Raw genomic sequence first — 22,850 nt, forward strand, 5'->3', positions numbered from 1 at the left:
AGGTCACCCAGCAGGCTGCATGGGGGGGGGGGGAGGAGTGGGAAATCAAACCTGGTCCGCTGCTCTTTGCCACTACACCAAGCTGGCTCTCAATAGACCTGGGTGTGGGGAAAGGAGAAGTTAACTAGTCCAAAGCCATGCTCATTCTAGTCTCATGGGAATTGTAGTCCATGAACACCTGGAGGACCACAGGTTGACTACCCCTGGCCTAGATCACCATCAACTGTCTAGCCTCCAGGCCTGGTGTAGTGGTTAAGAGTAGCGGCTTCTAATCTCCTCCACGTGCAACCAGTTGGGTTAGTGATAGTTCTCTCAGAGCCTCACAGAGCAGTTCTTCCAGAACTCTCTCACTCACCTACCTCACAGGGCGTGTTGTGGGGAACAATGGCTTGAGGATCAGATTATTGTGACTAACAGTTGTGGCACGCCAGTCATAGAGAGCCCAGAGAGGTGTCTTGCTATATGTTCAACTGGCATGTCCATATGAAAACACTGAGATTCTGTATGGCTCCTAGTTTGCACCACAGAAAAATTATGGGATCTCTGTAGGCTTTTCAAGGCAAGAGACCTTCAGAGGTGGTTTGGCATTGCCTGTCACCTCATCATGATGCTGGTATTCCGTGGGGGTCTCCCATCCAAATGCTAGCCAGGTCACATCCTGCTTAGCTTCCAAGATCTGATGAGACTGGGCTAGCCTGGGTTATCCACCACACTACTGCGCAACACTACGCTGCTTTAATGCTCGATCTAGGTTAACACTGAGCATTGCTCAACAGAGACTGTACTGACTGACACAATGCACTGGTCAGGTGTGTCTACAAGTGGCAGGCCTGGCCATGCAGTGGAAGAGTCGCAAAATGTGAAGAGGGACGTGAGCAGGGGTTCTGCAACAAGAACACGGACCAAGCATAAGAAGTCACGAGGATCCTACTGGAACATGCAAAGCGCACAACCAAAAGGGTGGAAAGAAGAAGAAGAGTTGTTTCTTATATGCTGCTCTTCTCTACCCAAGGAGTCTCAAAGCGGCTTACAATCCCCTTCCCTTTCCTCTCCCCACAACAGACACCCTGTGGGGTGGGTGAGGCTGAGGGAGCCCTGATATTCGGTCAGAACAGCTTTATCAGTGCCGTGGCGAGCCCAAGGTCACCCAGCTGGCTGCATGTGGGGGAGCGAGGAATCAAACCCGGCTCACCAGATTACAAGTCCGCGCTCCTAACCACTACACCAAACTGGCTGACTGCTTCCCTACCTGAAAAGAGCACAAACCACGGTCACCTGGCACTGACCACCAGCCCCCCCCCCAAAACGACTCCACATATTTTGAATAAATCTGCATAGTTTAACCACCTATTTGCAGATCAGTCACCAGCCGAAGGTGGTTGCCATGGAAGCGGTTCGCAGTTGTGCCCACGCGTTGGCGCTGAGAAGCTAAACAAGTAGGTGGCAGCAGGAAGAGTTGAACCCAGAGAGCGCCAAGGAACCACAGGGAGGCTGTTCGCCTGCCTCGAGTTCTCCGGCACTGAGACATCAGGCCGGTCAGGAACACGCCCGCTTCAAATTTGCACTTTCAGCCTGATCGAGAAGATGTTTCCCGTGGAACGAAAAACGCAATGTGTGACCTGGGTTGAGCCTTTCCATGGCAAACCCTCTGGACTCCGGGGCCTCTAAAGAGCCCCCAAGGTCATAGGAGTCAAGCCAAAGTAGAAAGGCTAACAACGCCTTGTCCCGAGAAATGTTCAGAGCCGAAAGGCAGACGAAAACTGAAGCTTCAGCTGCTTATGCTGGATTTATTCCTTGTTCCCCAAAATTCCTGAGACAGAACACAAGGAACTGAATATGGAGAACACCTATTCTGTGATGCACGGAAATTAGGGGGAAACCAACTAAAGCTATTTCAGCCTGATTTGAATCCAGAAGCACCTTGAGGACCAACAAGATGTGAGGTAGAAGCTTTCGAGAGGCAAAGATACCTGACAAAGGGAGCTTTGACTCTTGAGAACTTTTCGCCTGGACATCTTGTTGGTCTCGCAACCAAATTTAGCTATTCTACTGCAGACCTCGGAAGCCCAGGTGATTTCAGTTTCTCTACAAACCCTCATAATTAAAGGAAGGAAGGAAGGAAGGAAAGGTCAGTTAGCATCAAGGCACATGGCATTTTTGCACCCACTGAATCTTCCAGTCTGTCTTAAAGGGCAGCTTATGGGAAAGAACAATGCAGAAGGCCATTCTAGGAGGCTACGAAGACACAAATGACGAGCCAGTCGTTAACTTATAAAGCTAAACAAAGCTGGCCAAACATGCTTCTGGACACGGACACCACCCAAGAGCCTTTGGAAAAGGGCTGGCTAGAAACATAATGCTATATAAAATAAATAAAAGAGTCAAACAGCAGTAGCCACATCTGGAGCACCCCTATGCCATGCTAGGGTGGGCAGTCCCCTGTTAATGGAAAGCAAGCCAGTACCTGGATAGTTTCGGATGGCTGATTGTCATATCCTAGAATGTATTTCCTGGGCACCAATGCGAGACAGGGACCGCAACTCCCCTGCTGCCAAAAAACACATGCGCTTGGGAAAGTCGCCATCCGGGCAACCCTGAAATCCGTACATTCTCACTGGTTGCACACTGAAGCTGAACCTCAACAAGAAGAGTTGCCAGATCCCATAAATTCTTAGACGTTGCCAGCCACAACATGACGTTTGTGGCTGGAAGGGAAATATTTCAGACCTCAGTCGAAGGCAGCGGCAGCCCCCCAAGACCTCCAGACGGGCAAGGAGATTCCACCTGCAGTCTGTTCGCCCAGCTGGGTGAGGATAAAATGGTCTTTGATCCAAACTGAGTCCCCTTATTAGACTGGGACAAACTGAGGAAGTATTCTAGAATGTTAGGGCAAAGATCTATGAACCCGCCACAGGGGAAAAATCAATACCGACAGACCTCAAGTTGCATTCTTTATGGCATGTAATTATGTTCCACCCAAATCGACGTGGCTTGCGCTCGCTTAAATGGGCAAAAACATCAAGCCATTACTAATGATCATGGCTTTTGCATGTGAAGGTTGAGACCGGTCCAAAATAACTTTGGCCCCAAAACTTCAAATCTGGGCTTTCTCAACCTGGGTCTTCTTGACGGCCCTGGAAGGGTTTCCTGATTGGGTGGGAGTTAATTAATTTGTTAAACGTTTAGTGGGTGATGTAACCATATATGGCCATGTCGTCCTACCCACGCCTCCTCAAATGGCCAACAATGGGCCTGGAGGGGGTGGGAAGGGGAAGGGCCCTGGGGGGGCATGTCCTAAGCTTCTGGGGATTCTTGAAGCCTGAAGACTCCTTCAGAGGTTTCTCAATAGTAACGAAGTTGAGACAGGCTGCTCTAATCATGTGCTCTAGTACCAGATAAAACTGTGGCTCATGTCCCATCCCCAGCCCCACATCAATCTTACAGACCTAAAAACTGAGAAACAGGCTGAGATTCTTTCGGCTCCAAGACCATTTGTGGATACATAGTCAAGCTCTGTATCAGACATGCATGAGCATCCGTGTACCAACAGATGGAAGACTATACTATAGATCTGCGATACCAAACAGGGAGCTGCCGTATACAATAAGAGAGGACCAGCAGAGTACATACACAGCGGTTACTCACAGGAGCCAAGCGGTTACTCACAGGAACCTGGCCACAAACAGTGCTTTATCATATGGTTCCTTTTGCTCATCCATTCCGGTTTGATAATTTAGATCTCAGATAAGCCAGCACATCTGCACACTGCTCAGTGCTGCCTATAGGAGTCCGGGAGTCACGACTGAAATACAAACATGCTTCATATTACTTCTGAGTATGTATTCATACTGTGGAACACGATGTAGTACTGGAGCGCAAGTTCCTTCTGCACCACAGTCGGATAAGCTCGGGGCAAAGTTCACCACTGAAGAAAGTTTCGAAGTGTGTGAAAACCGTTTATCTTGTACGGCTTCCAAGAATGGTTTCCCCACCCCCACAACCGCCCAGCCCTGAATGTGCCTTTGCAGTAGACCCTGCGACAGATTTATTTCCAAGTTTATTTGTGCCGTAGATCAGGGGTAGTCAACCTGTGATCCTCCAGATGTCCATGGACTACAATTCCCATGAGACCCTGCCAGCGTTTGCTGGCAGGGACTAATAGGAATTGTAGTCCATGGACATCTGGAGGACCACAGGTTGACTACCCCTACCTTAGATAGCAGCCGCTCAAACACAGAACTCTAATTCGCCAGACACAAGTTTCAATGTCCGAGGGGGCCAGGTGCAGTTTGAACATGCAACAGCATCAGTGCAGTGCAGTGGTTAGAGCAGGGATTCCCAATCAGACTCTCGGGGGTCCACAGGCACTTCAGAGGGGGTCTGCAGCCTTTCCCCTCCTCTCCCAATGTACTCAGCCACCAGCTAGGGAACTGGCTGCTTCCATAGCTTTCCCTCACCTTTCCCAAGCATGAGTTCTCTTGTGGCTTCTGTGCCTGGGAGAGGGCCCAGTCTGCACGCCTACTCCCACCCTCGGCCACCTCCTGTCTCTTCCCTCCTCAGTCCTCCTCGAGCCTCCCTATTAATGCAGGTGACGACACTTCCGGGGGACATGTCACTTCCGGGGGATGTGACAAAGAGGCATGGCTGGGAGGTGTAGCCCACTGACATCACTTCCAAAGCTCCTTGAAACTTGGTAAATTATTTCAGGGGCTCCTCCACGGACAAAAGGTTCAAAATGGCTGGGTTACAGTGCGGGGCTGAGATGGGGAAAGATGGAAAGTTAGCCCGCCAACCCTGGCGACCATGGCCAGCCCCCAGTCTTCCAACCTAACCTGCTACACAAGGGTGTTGTGAAAACACCAGGCGCGGAAGGGAGAGAAGAAAGAAACTGCATATAACAAAACCTTTTAGAACATCCGAGTCCCTTGATCCCTCAGGACCAGTAAAAAGCCAGATGTGGAAGCTAAGCCAGCCAGATGCACAACAGAATTCAAGCCTCAGCTTGACTCTCCAGGTACAAGCCACAGTAATAAAAAATACTGCTGAGTATTACAAATCATCAAAGCCCACTGTTGAAACAAAGCAGCCCAGAGGCCAACAGCAAAGAGGAAGTAGAATGACCTCCAAGTTCCTTTGCTGTAGCTACATCCTTAATCGTTCCGCTTGGCTTCTGATGAGAAGAGGCAAAGTTTATGCCTATTACGATGGCGCTAAAAGGAGTGCTCCGGAACACCTTTTAAACTTTCAGCCTTTAAGAGGGTCGCATTCACGCAAACAAACTGAAAGTCAACAAGAGGCTTGATGCAAACAGAGAATCCCACCCCCAGAATCTAAATCACCTTTTTCAGATATGGTCCATTATGTTCTCGTATTACAGGCTAAATTGACTGATACTAAGCTGCACATAAACGGCCTGTGGAACTTGGTGCCAGAAGCAGCATTGCCAGATTTCACTCCAGGGATTACACTGGCTAGTAACCCTGACAGATAGGTGTACAGTTCCTATTTAGGAACTTTTTTTCGAATCACAGAGGAGCCCTGACTCAAAGGCACAACGTCTGCTTGGCAGGCTCCAGCTAAAAAGATCAGTCAGCAGGAGACGCCAGGGACCTTAGTCTGACCCTGTGAAGAGTGTCTGCCAGCCAGAGTAGGCAATGCTGATCTGACTCAGCCAGCTCAGTGTAGGGGACTAGAGTGTCCAATGATAATTGGGTCTGAATCTGCTCTCTGCCAGGGTGACCTTACCTTAATCAGCATACCTTATCTGTATCTTTTCCTGTTCTCTGTAAACCGCCCTGAGCCTTCGAGGAAGGGCGGTATATAAATATAATAAATAAATAAATCAGCCTAGCCTACTTCACAGCGCTGCTGTGAGGACAGAATGGCAAAACAAAGTTGTAGCCCACTTTGAGTGCACCCCACGGTGGGAAAAGCAGGGTATAAGTAAATAAAAATTGTGGAGGCACCCCCTAATACACTGGAGAACTTGTGTGTTATACTCAGCAGCTGCCAGGTTTCTGCAGAACTGAAGGCTTTGAAGGGTGGCAAAGTGTCATGTTCATCTTCCCAAAACTGGCCCTGATCCCCCACATGTAAGGCTGCCAGGTCCCCCTGGATGAGGAGGTAAGGGATGCCAGATCCAGAAAGGAATTGTACTTTTGTCTGTCAGATTTACCAGTCCCTGGAGCTAAATCTGGTGTGGCATGAAGTCCCACAGGCTGGGAATCTCCTGGAAATTGGGGGGTGTGTGTGTGGAGCCTGGGGACCTCAGTGGGGTGCAATGCCAGGTTGGATTCCACACACCTCTACATGCAGCCAGCTGGGTGACCCTGGGCCAGTCCCAGTTATCTCAGAGCTCCCTCAGCCTCACAGGGTGTCTCTCGTGGGGAGATTTGTCAGCTGCTATGAGACTCCTTTAGGTACTGAAAACCAGGATGTAAAAACCACCTCCTCTCCTCCAAAGCAACCCTTTTCTCCAGGGGAACGGATCTCTGCGGTCAAGCTATAACGCCAGGGGATCCCCGATCCCTCCTGGAGCCTGGTATCCCATCCCACAGAGCTTTCTCCCCACCTCGGGTAGCCAGGTCCAGCATGGGAAACTTCTGGAGATTTGGGGATGGCCCCTGGGGGAGATGGAAACCTCAGTGGGGTACGAGGCCACAGAGCCCACCCTCCAAAGCACCCACTTTCTCCAAGGGGGGGGGCTGATCTCCGTAGCCTGGAGAGGAGCTGTCATTCCGGGGGATCCCCAGGCCCCGCCTGGAGGTTGGCCTCCCTCTCCCGGCAGAAGCCAGAGGCCGGAGCCGGCGGCGAGGCGAAACCGGACTTACTTGCCGAGCGTCCCCCGGTCAGCGGCGCGTCCTCCGCCGCTCGCAGCTCCGCAGCGCTTTCCTGGCGTGCCTCGATCGGGGGCCGGGGGAACGGGTGGCCACGGGGAGCGAGTTCGCGAAGACCTGCAGGCCGCCCGGGAGACTCCGTGGCGCGGGCTCGGGCATGGCTGGGCGGCGGCGGGCGATTTGGGGCGCGGGGGGGAAGCAAGGCGGCCTTTCAACGCGCCCCTCTGCTTCGGCTCAGGCGACACGCGTGTCCTCCCTTCACACGAGCACCAAAGCGCGGCGGCGAGTCAGAGCATGGCGCGGTCCCCCTGCGTCCCTCGGGGCGCGGCCCATGGAAACCCGCTCCGCCTCCGAGGCGACCGCGACGCCGATCCGGAGCAAGGGCCGCTTCTCCCGGCAAGATGGGGCTCGGGCCGCGGACCCCACGCCCGCGATCGCGCTCTGACGGGAGGAGCAGGGAAGAGAAAGGAGAGGGAGAGCGACCCGGAAGGGCTCCCAGGGGGCACGCCCCCACACCAGCCGGCGCCCTATAGGACGCGCGCCTGCCGGCCCTCCACTCCGTCACGGGAACGTTTCCGGTTCAGGGCCGCCACGGAGGCGCCCTAGCAACCGCGTTCGGTTGCTAGGCGGAAGTGGGCCCGTTGGAAGCGGGTGGGCGTGAAGGAGGGTCATGTGACGCGGCAGAGGCGGGGGGTGGGGGTGAGGCTTGGGTTGCAGAGGCGCCTGCCTGGAACAATGGTGGGTGGGGAAGGGGATGGCGCAGGCCAAGGGACGAATTGACAGCTCCATCCCAACCAGGTTTTATTAAAGGGGAGAGCTTTCCCGTGCCTGCACCCTTCCTAAGACAATGAAACAGGAATCACCAGAGTGCAGACAGAAGGGAGAGGAATAAAATTAGCAGAGAATTAGTAAAGGCGCTCCCTGGACTCCAAATTTTGTCCTGCTACTTCAAACCAATGTGCCTACTCAATCTGTTTGGTTTTATTGTTACTTATTAAATACTTAGTATTTATTAACGAAGTTTTATTCAATAATAAGCTTTTGTGTGCACCTTTTAAGACTAACAGACTGGACTGGGACCTACTGCTGCTGCAGATCAACATAGCTATACTCCTGAGTCTTATTTATTTCATTTATATGCCTGTCACCCATTACAGTTCCCCATACATCACCATCTCATTCTTCCCCAGTTTTTATATTTCATGGAAGCTTTATATTCCATCTTTGAAGTCTTCATGGCAGTTTAACAAAGTTGTTTTTCTGTTTCTGAGCCAAAGATTCCCCCCCTTTTTGGCATCCACCCAGCAGCCCTCCCAAGGCACAGTTGCAGTCCCCTATTATTCTTCCAGAGACAGCTGGCTTGATAGCAATTAAAGCATAATAGACTACTTAGTAGATGTTTACACTTACTATATGAAGACTGTCTACTGTTGTGTGGAAGCATAGGAAATTAAGCAATTGCATGAATGACTCACAATTCCAAGAGATCATTTACTCTTGCTGGAAGAAATACTGTTTATAGGCATTAATATATTATGTTCCTAATGTTGTTATCTCATGTTTGCTCTGTACCATAACCTAGCTTATTAAGAGAAGAACTGAATACTACCCTAAAGTCACCTTGCAAGTAATTATTCTGGAGAAAATGGCCTATCTTTCTTTTGTTTACATGGCTAACCAAGCTTGTCTGTAGCAGTAGAAATGAACAACAGTTCAGGAGCACCTTAAAGACTAACAGAATTTGTGGCAGGGTATAGGTGTCCCTGTGTCACTGCTTGCTTTGGATACAGCTGGAATGTGAGTCCATCGGTCCTGCTTATTGGAAAGCGGAGCAATTTCAGATGCCAAATGACATTAGGAGACATAATTAGGTGTGATATGCAGAGGGTTAAGTAAGTGTGGAAAATTCAGCTTCAGTAATGAGACCAGAAACCTGAGTCTTGATTCAGTCCAGGTACATGCATTTTCATTATCAGTCGCATTTCAGCAGTCTCTATTCTACCCTTGAAAGAAAACTGCTGCTCTTAGGTCCAAAACTACTTACCTAAGAAAAAGCAGTTCTCTTACATAGGAACTCACCCTACTATGATCATCTGAAACCACTCTGCTTTCCAATAATTAGGAAAGATGGACTCAATTCCTAGCTGTATCTGAAGTGAGTTCCTCACGAAAGGAGCCTCTGGACTCAAATTTTGCTCTGCTGCTTCAGACTAACTTGGCTACCCACCTGAATCGAGCCACAAATGTTTGTTAGGTTTTAGGACTTGCGCTGTTTTTTTTTTTAGTCCAAGTTTTTCAGGTTATACTTTCATAGCCCCAAAAGAAAGGCTAGGCTCCATGATCACCAAAGATAAACATCAACCGAAAATACTTGTTTCATATAAAAAGTTTAATAGCTTTCTTAACACCTTATGGCACAGAAATTCAGCAAGTGCAGACAGAAACAACACTTCCCCATTGGCAGCTCTTCCTCTAGGACTGACAAGCTCTCCCAGTTACTCTTGCTGGCATTCAAGTTTTAGGTTAAGAACGTCTGTAGTAAACAAAGCTTAAGTCTGCCATGCTTTGGGAAAGACCCATATTCAGACCAAATATATACACATTTACATGAAGGCAAAGCCACATTAGACCACATGTGGCAAAATCCATTAACAGGAAAAGACAGGAAGTGCTTCATACTTGGTCATCGTCAGAGGCATCGTGTTCACCAGGGCAAGGGGGAAGAGGGACAGCTCTGTAGGGGAAAAAAGAAACCATGCCGTTAATACTCTGGCTGAGAAGGTCTCCGGCTTGTAGATCTTTGAATCTCGGATACTTTAAAAGATCGTTCACTCGGGTGGATGGGGAGAGGGGGGACTGTGCAGAGCCCAGTCTTGTCAGCTCTCGAACTCTAAGCAGGGTCAGTGCTTGGAAGGAAGACCTTCAACAATGTATCAGCAGAAGGCAACAGCAAACCACTTTTGCTCCTCCCTCGCCTTGAAAGCCCCTTGTTGAGTAGCACAACACATACACACAGTGCCCTAAATTTAAGTTTATCAGCCTTTTATCTTGAATTGCCTTTTTTAATTGATCTGGAAATGGCACGCCCAGAAGGTATAGACTTAGGTAACAGACTGAATCAACCCCTTAGCTGAGGGAGTAAACAAACCAGAGAAACCTTTGTGATGTGACAAATGGCCTCAAGCGATACATTTGAAAGTGAATGCCAGGAAACTCCCCCCCCCCCAAAAAAAAAAAAAAAAACAACAAAACCAATGTACTGATTAAGTCAGAAAAGCCTGGGGGAAACCACATCAGCATTTCAAAGCTCTTGTGATTCAGCCTTCACCCAGAAGTCACCTACTAGATTTCCTAGCCAAGATAGCTGCCTGGAAACTAAGAGCTGAACCCTTTTTGTAAAAAAAAGGCACTTCATTTAAAAGAATGAGGCAAGACTCCTTTGAGACTGTCTCATGTTCCAGCCATGGAGAAAATACATTATTCCCAACAGCCATTCTCTCGGCAAAGATTGAAATAATTCCACTGGAACAGCCGTATTAATCTGCTGCAGGGAAAACAGCCTTGTAGACGCTTAAAACCTTCCAGCATCAAGCAGCACATTCCAGAGCCTCTTTCAGGAACACAAATTTGGCCTTCGACAGCCAGTTATTTGAGGTCAGAAATTTGGTACTGGGAATGGGTTGCTGCTTTCCGTAGCCTGAGAAATTTTATTCCAGACGTTTGTGCGAGTCATTATGTTATTTAGAAAGAGAAACTGATGCTCCAAGCACCGATGAAACGAACAGGACCCGCAGGCAATATTCTCTTTGCTTTTAAGAAACATAACTTGAGGAGGCTTCTTAAAAACTTTGCATGAAAAGTTTCTCCCGCAGCCCTTCACCCAAATGGAGAAAGCGGCAAGTGGGTCCCATGATCTGGCCACGTTTTACCAATCCACGGACTGCCGAGCATAGCTAGATAGTGCAATCTGGTCAAGAGCAGCCCATTCTTACTTTCTCCTCCGCTTTCCTATTCCGCTGCATCCTGGTTCCTCATCGGAGACCTGGTTCTCCTTCTCTGAGCGCTTTGAGGACTGGCTGAAGAATTCTCCAATTCCTTTCTGCCACGGTGGGGTGGGCCTCACGCAGACGGGATTGCCCCCTGCATACTTGCTTTCAGCTGCAAAAGCATAATTCAGAAGACATCAATGCCCTCAAAGGTGACAGCGTACTTAAACAGAACAAAGTTTGAGCTCAGGGGCACCTTTAAGACCAACCATCTTATTCAAGATACAGGCGTTCATGGGCAAGCATTCTTCTTCAAAGGTAGAAGGACTATTCTGATTTGTAATCAGAACCCTCGCAGCTTACTCTGCCTTTCAGAGCACTGCAGGAAATACATGTTACAAAAGATATACCGATTACTTGGTAGTGTCGGAACAATTTTAAAGCTGAGACAAGATGATAAAGAAAACAGGCCACTGAGGTCAGTGCAGTACATTATTACCACTCAGTAACCATTTTATGGTTAAAGGTAAAAGGTAAAGGTATTCCCTGTGCAAGCACCGAGTCATGTCTGACCCTTGGGGTGACGCCCTCTAGCGTTTTCATGGCAGACTCAATACGGGGTCGTTTGCCAGTGCCTTCCCCAGTCATTACCGTTTACCCCCCAGCAAGCTGGGTACTCATTTGACCGACCTCGGAAGGATGGAAGGCTGAGTCAACCTTGAACCGGCTGCTGGGATTGAACTCCCAGCCTCATGGGCAAAGCTTTCAGACGGCTGCCTTACCACTCTGCGCCACAAGAGGCTCATATTTTATGGTTAGCAGCACCTTTTAAGGTGCAATTGGGCCCAGCGATGGAAAAGTTAGCATGCCCACCTTTGAGAGACAGGAGAAAAAGGGGGTTTTATTTACAAAACTCCCAGAAGCACTTAGGAAAGCCACTTGTATGATATCTAAGATGGCCCAACTGGATTGGTTCTTTCGGTTTACACATGAGGCTACACACTCAGGACTGAATCTTGGCCTTGGATAGAAGGGTGGTTCGTGACTATAATTGATTTTTGATTGTGAGCTCCATGCCTTTTATTATTATTATATTTTATTTATTACGGTCATTGACCAGTATCAAAGTATCTACAGACCACATACATTATTACAGCGTTTTAACAGGACATTCGGCATCAGGGAGTTAACAAAGGCACAAAACATTAATACAGCATTCCATGTCTGAAATTGGGAGTTTCACGTTTTATGATTCTTTATATGTTGGGAGCTTACATTTTATGATTCTTTAGAGGTGGATGGATGGATAGATAGATGCCACCAACCAAATCTCATTGTAATACTGTATCATTATATGTGTGCATATAGCTTATTTGACCACTGATGAAGACCCTCTGGGTTGAAGCACATTTGGTCTATGGTCATACCATGTGCAACAATTGAGATGGTACATGCAATATGCACAGATTGTGTCTTCTGCTTTAATGTTTTTTTTAATTTTCTTAATGCACTTAATAACAAATATTTGCATTCTAATTTTAATCTACATTTCTGCTCAACGTTTGGGTTCCTGACCAATGGGAGGAGAAACTGGATGCTCTGTAACTTTTAGAGATAATAGGGTGGAAATAACACCCCATGCTGATCCATTTGCAAATCTCAGTCAAAATACAGCGTGGGTTTAGAACCTTGCAGATGTTATAGAAGTGCAATGGAAAATTATGCAGTGCAGCACCAGGAGTGAGCAAAGGGATCCCACACACACCTGGTACAGGAACACCTCTTGGCAGCACCAGGCAATGGAGAAACGGTGAATCATCTAATAGAAGCAAAACAAGACCTCCCGATTTAAGTCTTTGTGGCATATTGGCAAAGAGTACAGCCTGCCGAATGGGAATGATCGCTATGTGCAGAATTGCTACTGCTCTGTGGACTATTTTTTGTAATATGTAGGTGGTGGGAAGAATCAGAGCAGCCCACAGCCATCTTCAAAGAATCAGCCACTGCATGTCTCTCAAGAGGTTGATTCCTCGCAGATGGTTGGCATAAGTTCCTCAAGAGGGGCTAAACCCAGCAAAAGACCCAACCCCACTCACCTTTCCGTGAAGAAGGAGAGGAGTCCACATTAGAACTACTGGAACCCAAGACTTTCCGCGGAGCCCTAGCGGCCACCACTAGAGTAGCAGGAAGAGAAAGTGGTTAGGGACTTCCAAGTAAACATACATATCACTTACACTAAAAACCATCAATTTAGCTTAAAGGTATCCACATTTGTGGCAGGGTAGGAGTTTGTGTGCATCACTGCTCTCTTCTTCAGATATAAGCAAGCAGTGACTCACCAAAGCTCCTCCCCTGCACCAGAATTGTTAGTCCTAAAATGCTCCTGGACTGGGGCTCTTTTCTACAGACAAATATGGCTGCCCATGTTGATCTTATATGAAAAGCACCACATTTAGCCACACAGAATGGAAACCTATCAACTTTGCAAAGCACTGATCTCTTTCTCACCAAATGCAGAAGATTTAACATTATTCCAAAAGGACTGAGAATAAAAAAGCCACTACAATTCAACCAAGCCACACAAAACCTCCTCTCCTGCCACCACCAATTTGGCAGCAACAGTGACAGTCTTTCAGGTGTTCCTGGACTCTTGCTCTTTTCAGAGCTGAAGAGTTGAGCCCTGACCCACGGAAGCTCCTCTTTTGTCGCCAATTCCATTAGCCTTTAAGTTGCTTAAGCTGCTCTTTTCTCCAGCTACAGACAGACTGACACAGTCGCCCACCTCCCATCTACCACAATTTAGCTGGTAACCAAGCGATTTTAAAAGAACTGCAGGTGCCATAGAAACTTACTGCTAGATTTGCAAGAGCTGACCGTCCTTGCAGACACCAATAACCCCAGACTTCCTGAAGACAAGGCGCCAGAGAAGCTCAGGAAGTGAACTTGAACACACTCAAGTTGCCCAAACACTGCAGCTTATGCAGACAAGAACGCTCAACAGTAAAAGAATTACAACAAACTGGTGTGCTCCAGTTGAAATCTTCAAAGCATTGTGGACAATGAATAAATCTGGGCCAGCCATTAGGCTGCACACCTTAAAAGGACAGCATAAAATAAAATCCTGCATTATTCTGTAATAGGAGGGTGGGGACAACTGTTTAAACAGAACAGCAAACCACCACTCAGACCCCCAAACAGATTTCCCAATACTTGGGTATGCCTACTGGGGAGTAAGTCCCATTACAGGCAATCGGATTCCTTCCCCAGTTCCAAGCAGGTGTCTAGGGCTCCTTGAAAACCTATTCTGATTCAACTTTCCTAGACGCCCTGCAGTTTAGCCACAATGTACAATTCAGAAGATAACACGCATTACTCTATCCAGAGCCTTGCAATTCCCAGTTTTATTCTGACTGCTTGAATCTAAAGCGGCTCTTCCAGCAGCCTTAACCCAGACGCCGATAAAACCCCCCACCCCGCAGCTCTTACCTTTCCGGTAAGCCCCGCCGGTCCCCCCGCAGTCCGCCTTGGTCCGCACCATGCCGCCACCCAGCAAGGCTTCAGTGATCACCCGCAGCCGCTTCTGTCTCCCGCCGGACGAGAAGGGGAACTAAAACGCGCGGCGCTCTAAGCGGCCGACCCTTTCAAGCCGCCGCGAATTGTCCTTCCCGCGCGCGCGCCCTGCTGCCATTGGCCCGGGCTCAGCCCCCGACGGACCAATCACAGCGAAACCCGCGGCCGGAGCGGCGTTTTTTTTGTCCGGGAGAATTGCCGTCGGACCAATCCGAGAGGCTCACGCGCACCGCTAGTACTGGAACCTTAAGGGGAAAAATAATTGTGAATGGAATTAGATTTTTTTTTTCGGGGCGGGGGGAGGAGGGATGAACGCGCCACTCGCGTCGAATTGAGCTGTCCATAAGTTACACTGGACGCGCCTGCAACAACCCGTGCACAGAAGTACTCTGGACGTCTTTATACGCGTGGAATAGTTCCCACGTTACAGCTGAACGTGCATGATTGAAAGCGCACGTTTATCCAGTCCCTCCCTGGTTTCATTTGCAAAGCGGACGCGTGTCAGCCACCCGCTAGCCTGCTGTGATACTTATTTTCACAGTGCAAGTCCCACTGCGATCAGTAAGCTTTACTCCCAAGTTATGTACAGACGATTAACCTTACAGTAGAGTCACACTCCTTTAAAGCCATTGAGGGGCTTGGAAGGTAACTGATGGTCCGTCTGAGGTCAAGATCCATGCAAAACTTAGAACACAGTTTGAATCCACTGGCAACTTTAAGAGCAACATGTTTAATTCTGGGTATAAGTTTTGGTATGCGTGCCCATGAAAGCTGATACCCAGAATTAAGCTTTGTTGGCCCTGGACTCAGTCTTTGTTCTGCTGCTTCAAACAAACACAGCTGAATCGATCCCCATGTAAAATTATTCAAGAGGGAATTTATTCAGGCAATAGATCTGTACGGTTTAATCTGTACGGTTGTAGGGGAAATAATGTGGGAGATACTGTCATGAGGAGTTAGCGACAGGCTTTTGTCCTTTCTCACATCATACATATTCTTTCCATTATTGTATGGGTCTAAATATATTAATAGGCCCTGCTTTTAGCTGTCTTGCTCACTGGCTGAAACGTTGTTGCAAGGAGCGAGTATTGCTCATGTGTAAACATGCTTATCTAAATCTTTTGAACGTGGACACATGAAGCTGGGTGAAGATTCGTATGATCTCAACTTGTTAAAAACAGGTGGTGTCTTATAATTGGGAGACTTCACCAGCCTCTATTTTTTATTATGAAAAAAGAGTTTTTACATGACACATTGGGTAGTAAGAGACCCCCCCCTTGTTTAGATTTTTAATTTGATCATAAAAAGTTGCTGCTAGCTGGACACCGTCAACTCAGTACAGATCTAAGCACTGAATGCTGTACACCTTAGGCTGGGGTCCATATTTCTTTTGCTGACCGGGCTTCCAGCAGCTGATAAGAAATTAGAACCTGTCTCGTTAGATATGTTATGATTGCTGTGAAATTGTAATACCTATATTGCAACTGCCTGCTAATTATTATAAGTAAGAATAAACCACAACCAATCTGAATAAATCTTTGTTGGTCTTAAAGGGACTACTGGACTCTGATTTTATTGTGCTCCCCCTACTACGGTGTGCCTGCTGTTTTCAAATCTTATTAAAAGAACCATTTGCCACTTGGATCTAGCAAGACAATGGTTTCATGTGCTTTAGATTCTGCTTCATTTAATACATCCTGCTACAAAATTGCTCCAGTTCTGTTAAATTTTTAGTTGGTTCCTTGGCCCCATCCTGTTCATTTTATTGGCTGGCTCTGGGTAATCACCCTTGAGTCCAAAAGAGAAAGGTGCACTATAAATAAATAACATCAATAAAGAAAACTCTGCTTACATTGACTGTGTCTCAATAAAAAGGGATTAATTTATGATGAAACTTCCATACCAGCCACAGATATCCTACCGCCAGCTTAAGCAATGTGGCTCTAACTGTTTTTAAATCTGCTGGTTTAGTGAATAGGAGATGCTTTCAGGTACTAAATGCTTTCCCCTGCTATCTTTCTGGAAAGATTAACAGTTCCATTCAAACCCAAAATGCAGCAGGAGTAATTGGATTTAAAGCCAATTGAAGTCAATGGGCCTAAAGTGGTTTAAGGCAGATTGCTTTTACAGTCCCATCCATTATGATGTTAAACTAGCTTAATTGGTTTCAAACCACTTTAGTCCCATTAACTGAAGAGTAATTGTATGTTCCTCTGCAGAGGTAAGATAACAAGAATGAGTGCTGTGGTTGACTTGTTGATTGTGGAATGAGCTGTCAATGGGCCCTAAACAACTTCATCAGATACATTAAAGGCGCTCAGATTGGGAAGGGGAAACCCATTGGGGGGCGGAGCTGTCACATGCAGCAGGAGGAAGGCAGAGAAAATGTGACAGCTTACTGTGGCAACTGGAGTGCCAGAATGTGAATCAAATGGAGGCAGTTTATTTCAGTGCTAATTCTAACATAAGAACAAAGAATCTGAGTTCAGCTCAGAATTAAGAGTCCTCTGGCACCTTTACAGACTAGCAGAATTATTCCCAAGAGGGTAGCAATCATCTTTGAGAATTTCACCTTTGAAAGTAGGCTTGTCAACAAAAGGACCTTTATCTTTAAAACCATGCAATGCTCCTTCTGTGTCAAAAAGCACCAGAGCAAAGAAGGCTATGCTTTTTATCTTTCTGATAGCTGACTGGAAACACTGCAGAAAACTGTACTTACAACTTTAGCTCCTGAAAGGGAGTGGGGTGGTTTCTGTTCCCATTGCAGTCTGTTTGTTACAACATGTAATGTCTGCGCATTGTCCTTTAGGTTTCTTCCAGAGGGAATTTCCCATCCAAGCATAAAATATTTGTTTGGCTGAGTCAGGCAGGGGGGGGGGAGAGAGAACAACCAGCAGTTAGTTATACCTCCTTAAAAATGGCCATCCACAACCTTATTTTGGGCACAACCCTTTTAGGACTTCTTCTCAGATTTCAGAGCCCCCTGCAGCAGGCTGGCCACTTGCACAATGAACTAGGCTAAAAAAGGCCTAAGCCAAGAATGAGATGACTATACTCCATGTACCTTGTCTTATATATACACACACGAGACAGATTTCTAGAACATTTGACCAAGAGAAGCAAGTGCATTCTTATTTTTCCTTGAATGCTTTAATTCAAGCACACACAGAGGAAAGGATTACAACCTTTGAGCCTGTGGGTACCTTTGGAAATTTGAGAGGGGAGTGAGCACTGTCCTAAAATGGCTGCCATGGGAGGCAGAGTTGGCCACAAAATGGCTGCTGCAGGAGGCAGAGTGGAGCAAAAATGTTTGTTAAGAAGAGGAGCCAATACCACCCTCCTCACACGTCTGGGTTTGGAAAAAAATGGAGACTTTGGGGGGTGGAGCTGGGGTGGGGGTATGGAGCCCACCCTCCAAAGCAGTTCTTTTCTCCAGGGGAACTGATCTCTGTCACCTGGTGAGGAGCTATAATTCCAGGTGATCCCCAAGGGGGACTTGGCGACGGGCATTCCTACAAAGAAAGAAAGCCAGAAAGGAAATGGAACCACAGGTTAGCTAATGATAACCTGAGTGTTTACCATCCTCCTGATCTCCAAGGACTAAAGCTTTTATTGTAGTGCTGAAAAACTTTTTAATTCAAAAAGGGGACGCCAATTGCAAGCCCTGCTTTACAACAGCCCCATCCATTTTTATTATTATTAGTATTACTATTAGTTTTATATACTGCTCCTTCCTGTGGAGCAGGTTCAAAATGGTTGCCAGCTCCAGACTGGCAAACTCCTGGATATTTGAGGATGGAACTGGGGGAGGACAGCGACCTGAGTGGGATACAATCCCAAAGATTTCACCTTCCAAAGCATCCCTTTTCTCCTGGGGTGCCGATCTCTGGGGAGGAGCTGTCATTCCAGGGGATCCCTCTGAACATGTCCTGCCTTGAAAACCCTGCAGGGTTGCCGTTAGTCCTTTCAGAATACAAGATGGCAGGATGCGAACAGCAATTCGGCTGCCTGTGCAAATCTATAAACAAAGGAGTTATTATTTTTGTTGAGGAAAGAAATGGAAGCTGATGTTTTTTTCAGTGAAGTGGGCACTCCCTTGCACAATGTGAGAGCTGGGGTGGGAGGAGAGTGTGGGAGTACTTTTGTCCTTCATGGGTGCCAGTGCAGCCAGGCACTAGCTATTTTGGAAAAGTTAAGAGAGAAAGGAAGACAGAAAGTCCTCCCCTGCGCTTGGTGGATAATTTTCCAACCTTAGACAGAATATTGGAATGGCAAGTTCTGTCACCACAGGAGCAGCATAAGGGTAAGGAGGAGTGAGCTGAGTGCTGCTTCTTTTTGTTTTTTCAGCTTCCCTTTTCAGTTTGCTGTCTCCATTTTTGTCTTCTTCCTCTCTTGGTATAGTGGTTAAGAGTGGCGGACTCTAATCTGGAGACCCGAGTTTGATTTCCCGCTCCTCCAGATGCAGCCAGCTAGGTGAACTTGGGCTAGTCACAGTCCTGTTAGAATGGTTCTCACAAAGCAGTTCTGTCAGTGCTTTATCAGCCCCACCTGATGTTTGTGGGCAGAGGGAGGGACGGTGATTGTAAGCCGCTTTGAGTCTCCCTTGAGTGGTGAAAAGCAGGGTATAAAACCCAACTCTTGTTGCTCATTCCTGTACATGCTTTCTGTTTTAACTCTGTACATGTCCAGAGGTACATTTTAGGGAGCTGTGTTAACATATATACCTTATCTGTTCTCATATGCTCACCTTATCCTCCCCAATTGGGTAATTTCCTTGTTCAAAAATTCCCTGAAGAAGGGAGCAGCAGTGACTCACAAATGCTCCTATCCTGCCACAAATCTTATATTGGTAACATATGACAATAGGATTGGAATGAATGAAAATTCAGACTATTTGTATTCTTTTCAGTATTTCTTAGGTTCTTTTTGCTGTATGGTCAAATAATTTTTAAGAGTCATCTTTGCATAGTAGTCAAGAGCGGCGGCCTCTAATCTGGAGATCCGGGTTTGAATCCCCGACTCCTGCACATGCAACTAGCTGGGTGACATTAGGACAGTCACAGTTCTCTCAGAACTCCCTCACCCCCACCTGCCTAACAGGGTACCTGTTTTGAAAAGAAGGGAAAGGTGTTTATAAACCACATTGAGATTTCTTCAGGTATTATAAATTAGGGTGTTTTTCTTCCCTTGAAGGGCGTAGATGCTGCCTTTGGGGCACCGCGGAGCAGAGTCTGACTTAAACAGAGATATACTGAGTCTAAAATCACATTGTGTTTTCACACAGACACACTTTCCTTCTCTTCCGCTCTATTTTACCTGCAACACGGGGAGACATTTCCACATCGGTTTCTTATGGCTGCAGCCTGTGGGCGCCTTTCTAAATAGGAATCCCTCCGCGTAAACGGGCAAGGAGCCATTTCTAGCCAGGCGGGCCGCGGATCGATTCAGGCCGGAACTCTGTCTCAAAGGGCCGCGGTTGTCTGCCGGGCGGAAGAGCGCGTTGCACCCGGCTTGCCTTGGCTGTGGGGGAGGAGGTGCACCGGCTATTTCCTTCCCCCCGGCTCCGATCGGGAACCGGCAAAAGCGGCGATGGCGGCGTCTGGGGGGCTCGTGGCTTGGTGCACGGAGCAGCTCCGCGGCGCTTTCGGACTAGATGTTGGCGAGGAGCTTGTCCAGTGAGCAGGGGGCGGGGAGGCGGGCTGGGCCCTGTCGCTAGTCTCCCTGCCAGGTAGGCCGTCAGTGGCAGGAGAGGAGACAGCCTGAGAGGCAGGATAACTCTGCCCCTGATGTGTTCCTTCCCGCGAGTTTTGCCATCTAACTTTCCTTCACTGGAGGAAGCAGACAGGTATTCAACAGGTGAGGAAACCTGACCGGTTGGATTCCTGCCTGTAGCCCAGCTGTTAGAAGAGCAGGGGGTTGGACTAGATGGCCTGTATGGCCCCTTCCAACTCTTATGATTCTTTTTATAGTCCACTTTCTGCTGTTCAGAGCGGCTTACAGTTACCTTTCCTTCCTCTCCACACATCTGGTACCCTGTGAAGTAGGTGGGGCTGAGAGAGCTCTGAGAGAAACTGCTCTGTGAGAACAGCTCTAGCAGGACTGAGCCCCCCCCCAGCCCAAGGTATAATAATGAAACGGTGTGGAAATAGTTAATTGATTTATATGAGCTATATGTAAACCATAGAAATATAAACGCGGGGAGCTTTATGGCAGAGTAGAAATTTGAACCTGCGTCTCCCAGATCATAGCGCTTTAAGTGCTATGATGTGCAGCAGCATGATGGAAATATCCAGTTTGTCTACCATCTCCCAGTGGTATGACAAAACCTGGAAGATCTCACTTTGAAAACGACGTGGACAAAATGGAGAGGGTACAGAGGAGAGTGATGAGGATGATCCGGAGCCTGGAGACCAAGCCCTATGAGGAAACACTGAGGGACTTGGGAATGTTCAGCCTGGAGAAGAGGAGGTGGAGAGGGGATATTTTGGTGTTCTTCAAGTATCTGAAAGGTTGTCACTTGGAAGAGGACAAGGAGAGGTTCTTGTCAGCAGCACAGGACCTGCAGTAATGGATTTATGTGTAGCACAATACTGGCTAGGTATCAGGGAGGAAAATTTCACCGTCAGAGTAGTTCAGGAGTGGAATCGGCTGCCTAAGGAGGTGGTGCACTCCCCCTCACTGGCAGTCTTCAAGCAGTTGCTGGATAGATACTTACCATGGATGCCTAGACTGATCCTGCATTGAGCAGGGGATTGGACTTGGATGGCCTGTATGGCCCCTTCCAACTCTATGATTCTAGACAAGGTGCTTTCACAACTGAAAGTAACCTACTTGGCAGGTTTTCTGTATAGATGGCTCCTGATTCTAGAATACACAGAGGAAGTCGAATGATCTGTCTACCCTGGGGTGTTCTTCCCTCATACAGCCATACTTATTGCTCCTGTGCTACAGCAGTTGTCTTGTAAAAATAGTGGTATTATTCTGCCACTAGCAGAATAGGGTCCATCTCCATAGCCTTTGTTCTATTTGGAAACACTCTTAAATTCTTTCTCCCTGGCCCGTTTAGATACATCTTGTCTATCGAGAATGAGGAGGAGATCCGGGACTACATTGCTGACCTACTTCAGGGAACAGATGGCAAGAAGAAGCACTTTGTGGATGACCTTGTCACCCGATGGCAAAGGACCTGCCAGCCTACAACATCCGACCCGTTGCCGCTTTATCGGAAAAAAGACGGTAAGGGGAAGCGGAAGGGAACAAGCTGCAGGGCAACCATTTAATCTGTAATATTTTTTAAAAAATATTTCTTTCTTTATTGGAAGAAATGTTGTTCTTTTATTGGAATGTTGCTGGTTTCCATAGAATTGAGTAGACAAAGAAAATAATTAGGTTTGAATGGAGATATTTCCCAGCAGTGATGCTGTCAGGACTGGATTCGCAGGCTCAGCAAGAAGGGCCCGGACAGCAGGCTGTAGCTTGACATTCAAAGGATAACTTCACCATCAAAAGGTGACATCCTAGTAACACCTTCAAATTCAGAATCTAAAATTACGTACTCATATTTACATCATGGGGAAGGCACTGGCAAACCACCCCGTACTGAGTCTGCCATGAAAACGCTAGAGGGCGTCACCCCAAGGGTCAGGCATGACTCGGTGCTTGCACAGGGGATACCTTTACCTTTATTTACATCATTATGCTTGCCTGTTGCCCTTCAGGGCTCATTGCTGCAAACGTACGGTGGAAGGCAGCCAAGGCATGAGTGCAATGCCACGCCATGCGTTATTGCTTGCCTAGACATTTCAAGGAAGGGGGGGGGGAGGAGAAATGGTACAAGTTGTTGTTGGACTCCTCACCCACCCAGCTTTTCTGGTCAACATTTATATATGACCTTCTGTATGACTTTTAGATATGTTAGAGGCTCCTCGGCCAGGAGACCAAGCCAAGAGGGGACGACGCAAAGGGAGGAACAAACAGGAAGCTCCCATTCATATTGAAGCTGACCAGCCGGTGGAGGAAGTAAAAACACCCCTTGACTTAGCCAAGGTAGGAGCATGCTCTGTTCGCTTTGCGGGCGCTTTCAAGAAAGACAGAAGCTCAAAAGTTTAGAATAAATTTTTATACTCCACTTTTCTCTCCTTAAGACAGCCTTTCCCAACTTTTTGGCCAATGAGAACCCCCTGAAACAGGGATATTCCCCCCACCCCTTTCAGTTTCTGAACTTAGCTAATGTAGCAACAGAATGCACAAGTGAGTAATTGAGAACACAGCAACGTGATTTATATCTCCATTGAATCTGTCCAATATTCAGGGCAGCGCCGGAACTGTAGTACGTTAAGCACGTCAGTCGAGTGTTGAGGTGTGTACTTTTCAATTGGAACTGCCTTGCAGTGATGGGAAGTCAGTGGGGAGTAGCCTTGTGCTTGGGTTCACAACTGTCCTGAGCATGTGACTTCCT

The 22,850-nt window shown here is 47.5% G+C and overlaps 3 protein-coding genes and 1 long non-coding RNA gene across 6 annotated transcripts in view; 1 reads left to right on the forward strand and 3 right to left on the reverse strand.

Moving 5' to 3' along the window:
* CSNK1G1 (casein kinase 1 gamma 1) overlaps positions 1 to 7,340 on the reverse strand; it is a 38,074-nt gene extending 30,734 nt beyond the window's left edge. The window contains exon 1 of the mRNA XM_077318408.1: positions 6,831 to 7,340. The gene's annotated coding sequence lies outside the window, so the exon portion shown is untranslated. The remainder of the gene's footprint in view (positions 1 to 6,830) is intronic.
* A 1,867-nt stretch (positions 7,341 to 9,207) lies between these two features.
* Positions 9,208 to 14,519, reverse strand: PCLAF (PCNA clamp associated factor). Its single transcript, XM_077317823.1, has 4 exons — positions 14,309 to 14,519; positions 12,919 to 12,996; positions 10,829 to 10,994; positions 9,208 to 9,570 (listed from the first exon to the last, which is right to left on the reverse strand). Exons 1-4 carry the CDS (start codon positions 14,358 to 14,360, stop codon positions 9,510 to 9,512), a joined length of 357 nt encoding a protein of 118 aa, XP_077173938.1. The 5' UTR covers positions 14,361 to 14,519; the 3' UTR covers positions 9,208 to 9,509.
* Positions 14,520 to 16,111: 1,592 nt separating this feature from the next.
* On the reverse strand, positions 16,112 to 19,828 carry LOC143827989 (uncharacterized). The gene is made up of 3 exons (XR_013227465.1): positions 19,709 to 19,828; positions 18,242 to 18,410; positions 16,112 to 17,249 (listed from the first exon to the last, which is right to left on the reverse strand). It is a non-coding gene; the product is annotated as an uncharacterized LOC143827989 (long non-coding RNA).
* An 85-nt stretch (positions 19,829 to 19,913) lies between these two features.
* Positions 19,914 to 22,850, forward strand: part of TRIP4 (thyroid hormone receptor interactor 4) — a 47,216-nt gene continuing 44,279 nt past the window's right edge. For 2 of the 3 annotated variants that reach the window (XR_013227490.1, XM_077318240.1), the window contains exons 1-3: positions 19,914 to 20,067; positions 21,459 to 21,628; positions 22,302 to 22,438. Coding sequence is in view for 2 of the 3 variants with exons in the window: in XM_077318240.1 (XP_077174355.1) it covers positions 19,982 to 20,067; positions 21,459 to 21,628; positions 22,302 to 22,438 (393 nt within the window). In the remaining variant the exon portion in view is untranslated. Of the gene's footprint in view, positions 20,068 to 20,109; positions 20,249 to 21,458; positions 21,629 to 22,301; positions 22,439 to 22,850 lie in introns of those variants that run through there. The other variant, XM_077318241.1, reaches the window with a different exon arrangement.

This window comes from Paroedura picta, chromosome 18 (genome assembly GCF_049243985.1).
Source record: "Paroedura picta isolate Pp20150507F chromosome 18, Ppicta_v3.0, whole genome shotgun sequence".
In the NCBI taxonomy this organism is placed as follows: Eukaryota; Metazoa; Chordata; class Lepidosauria; order Squamata; family Gekkonidae; genus Paroedura; species Paroedura picta.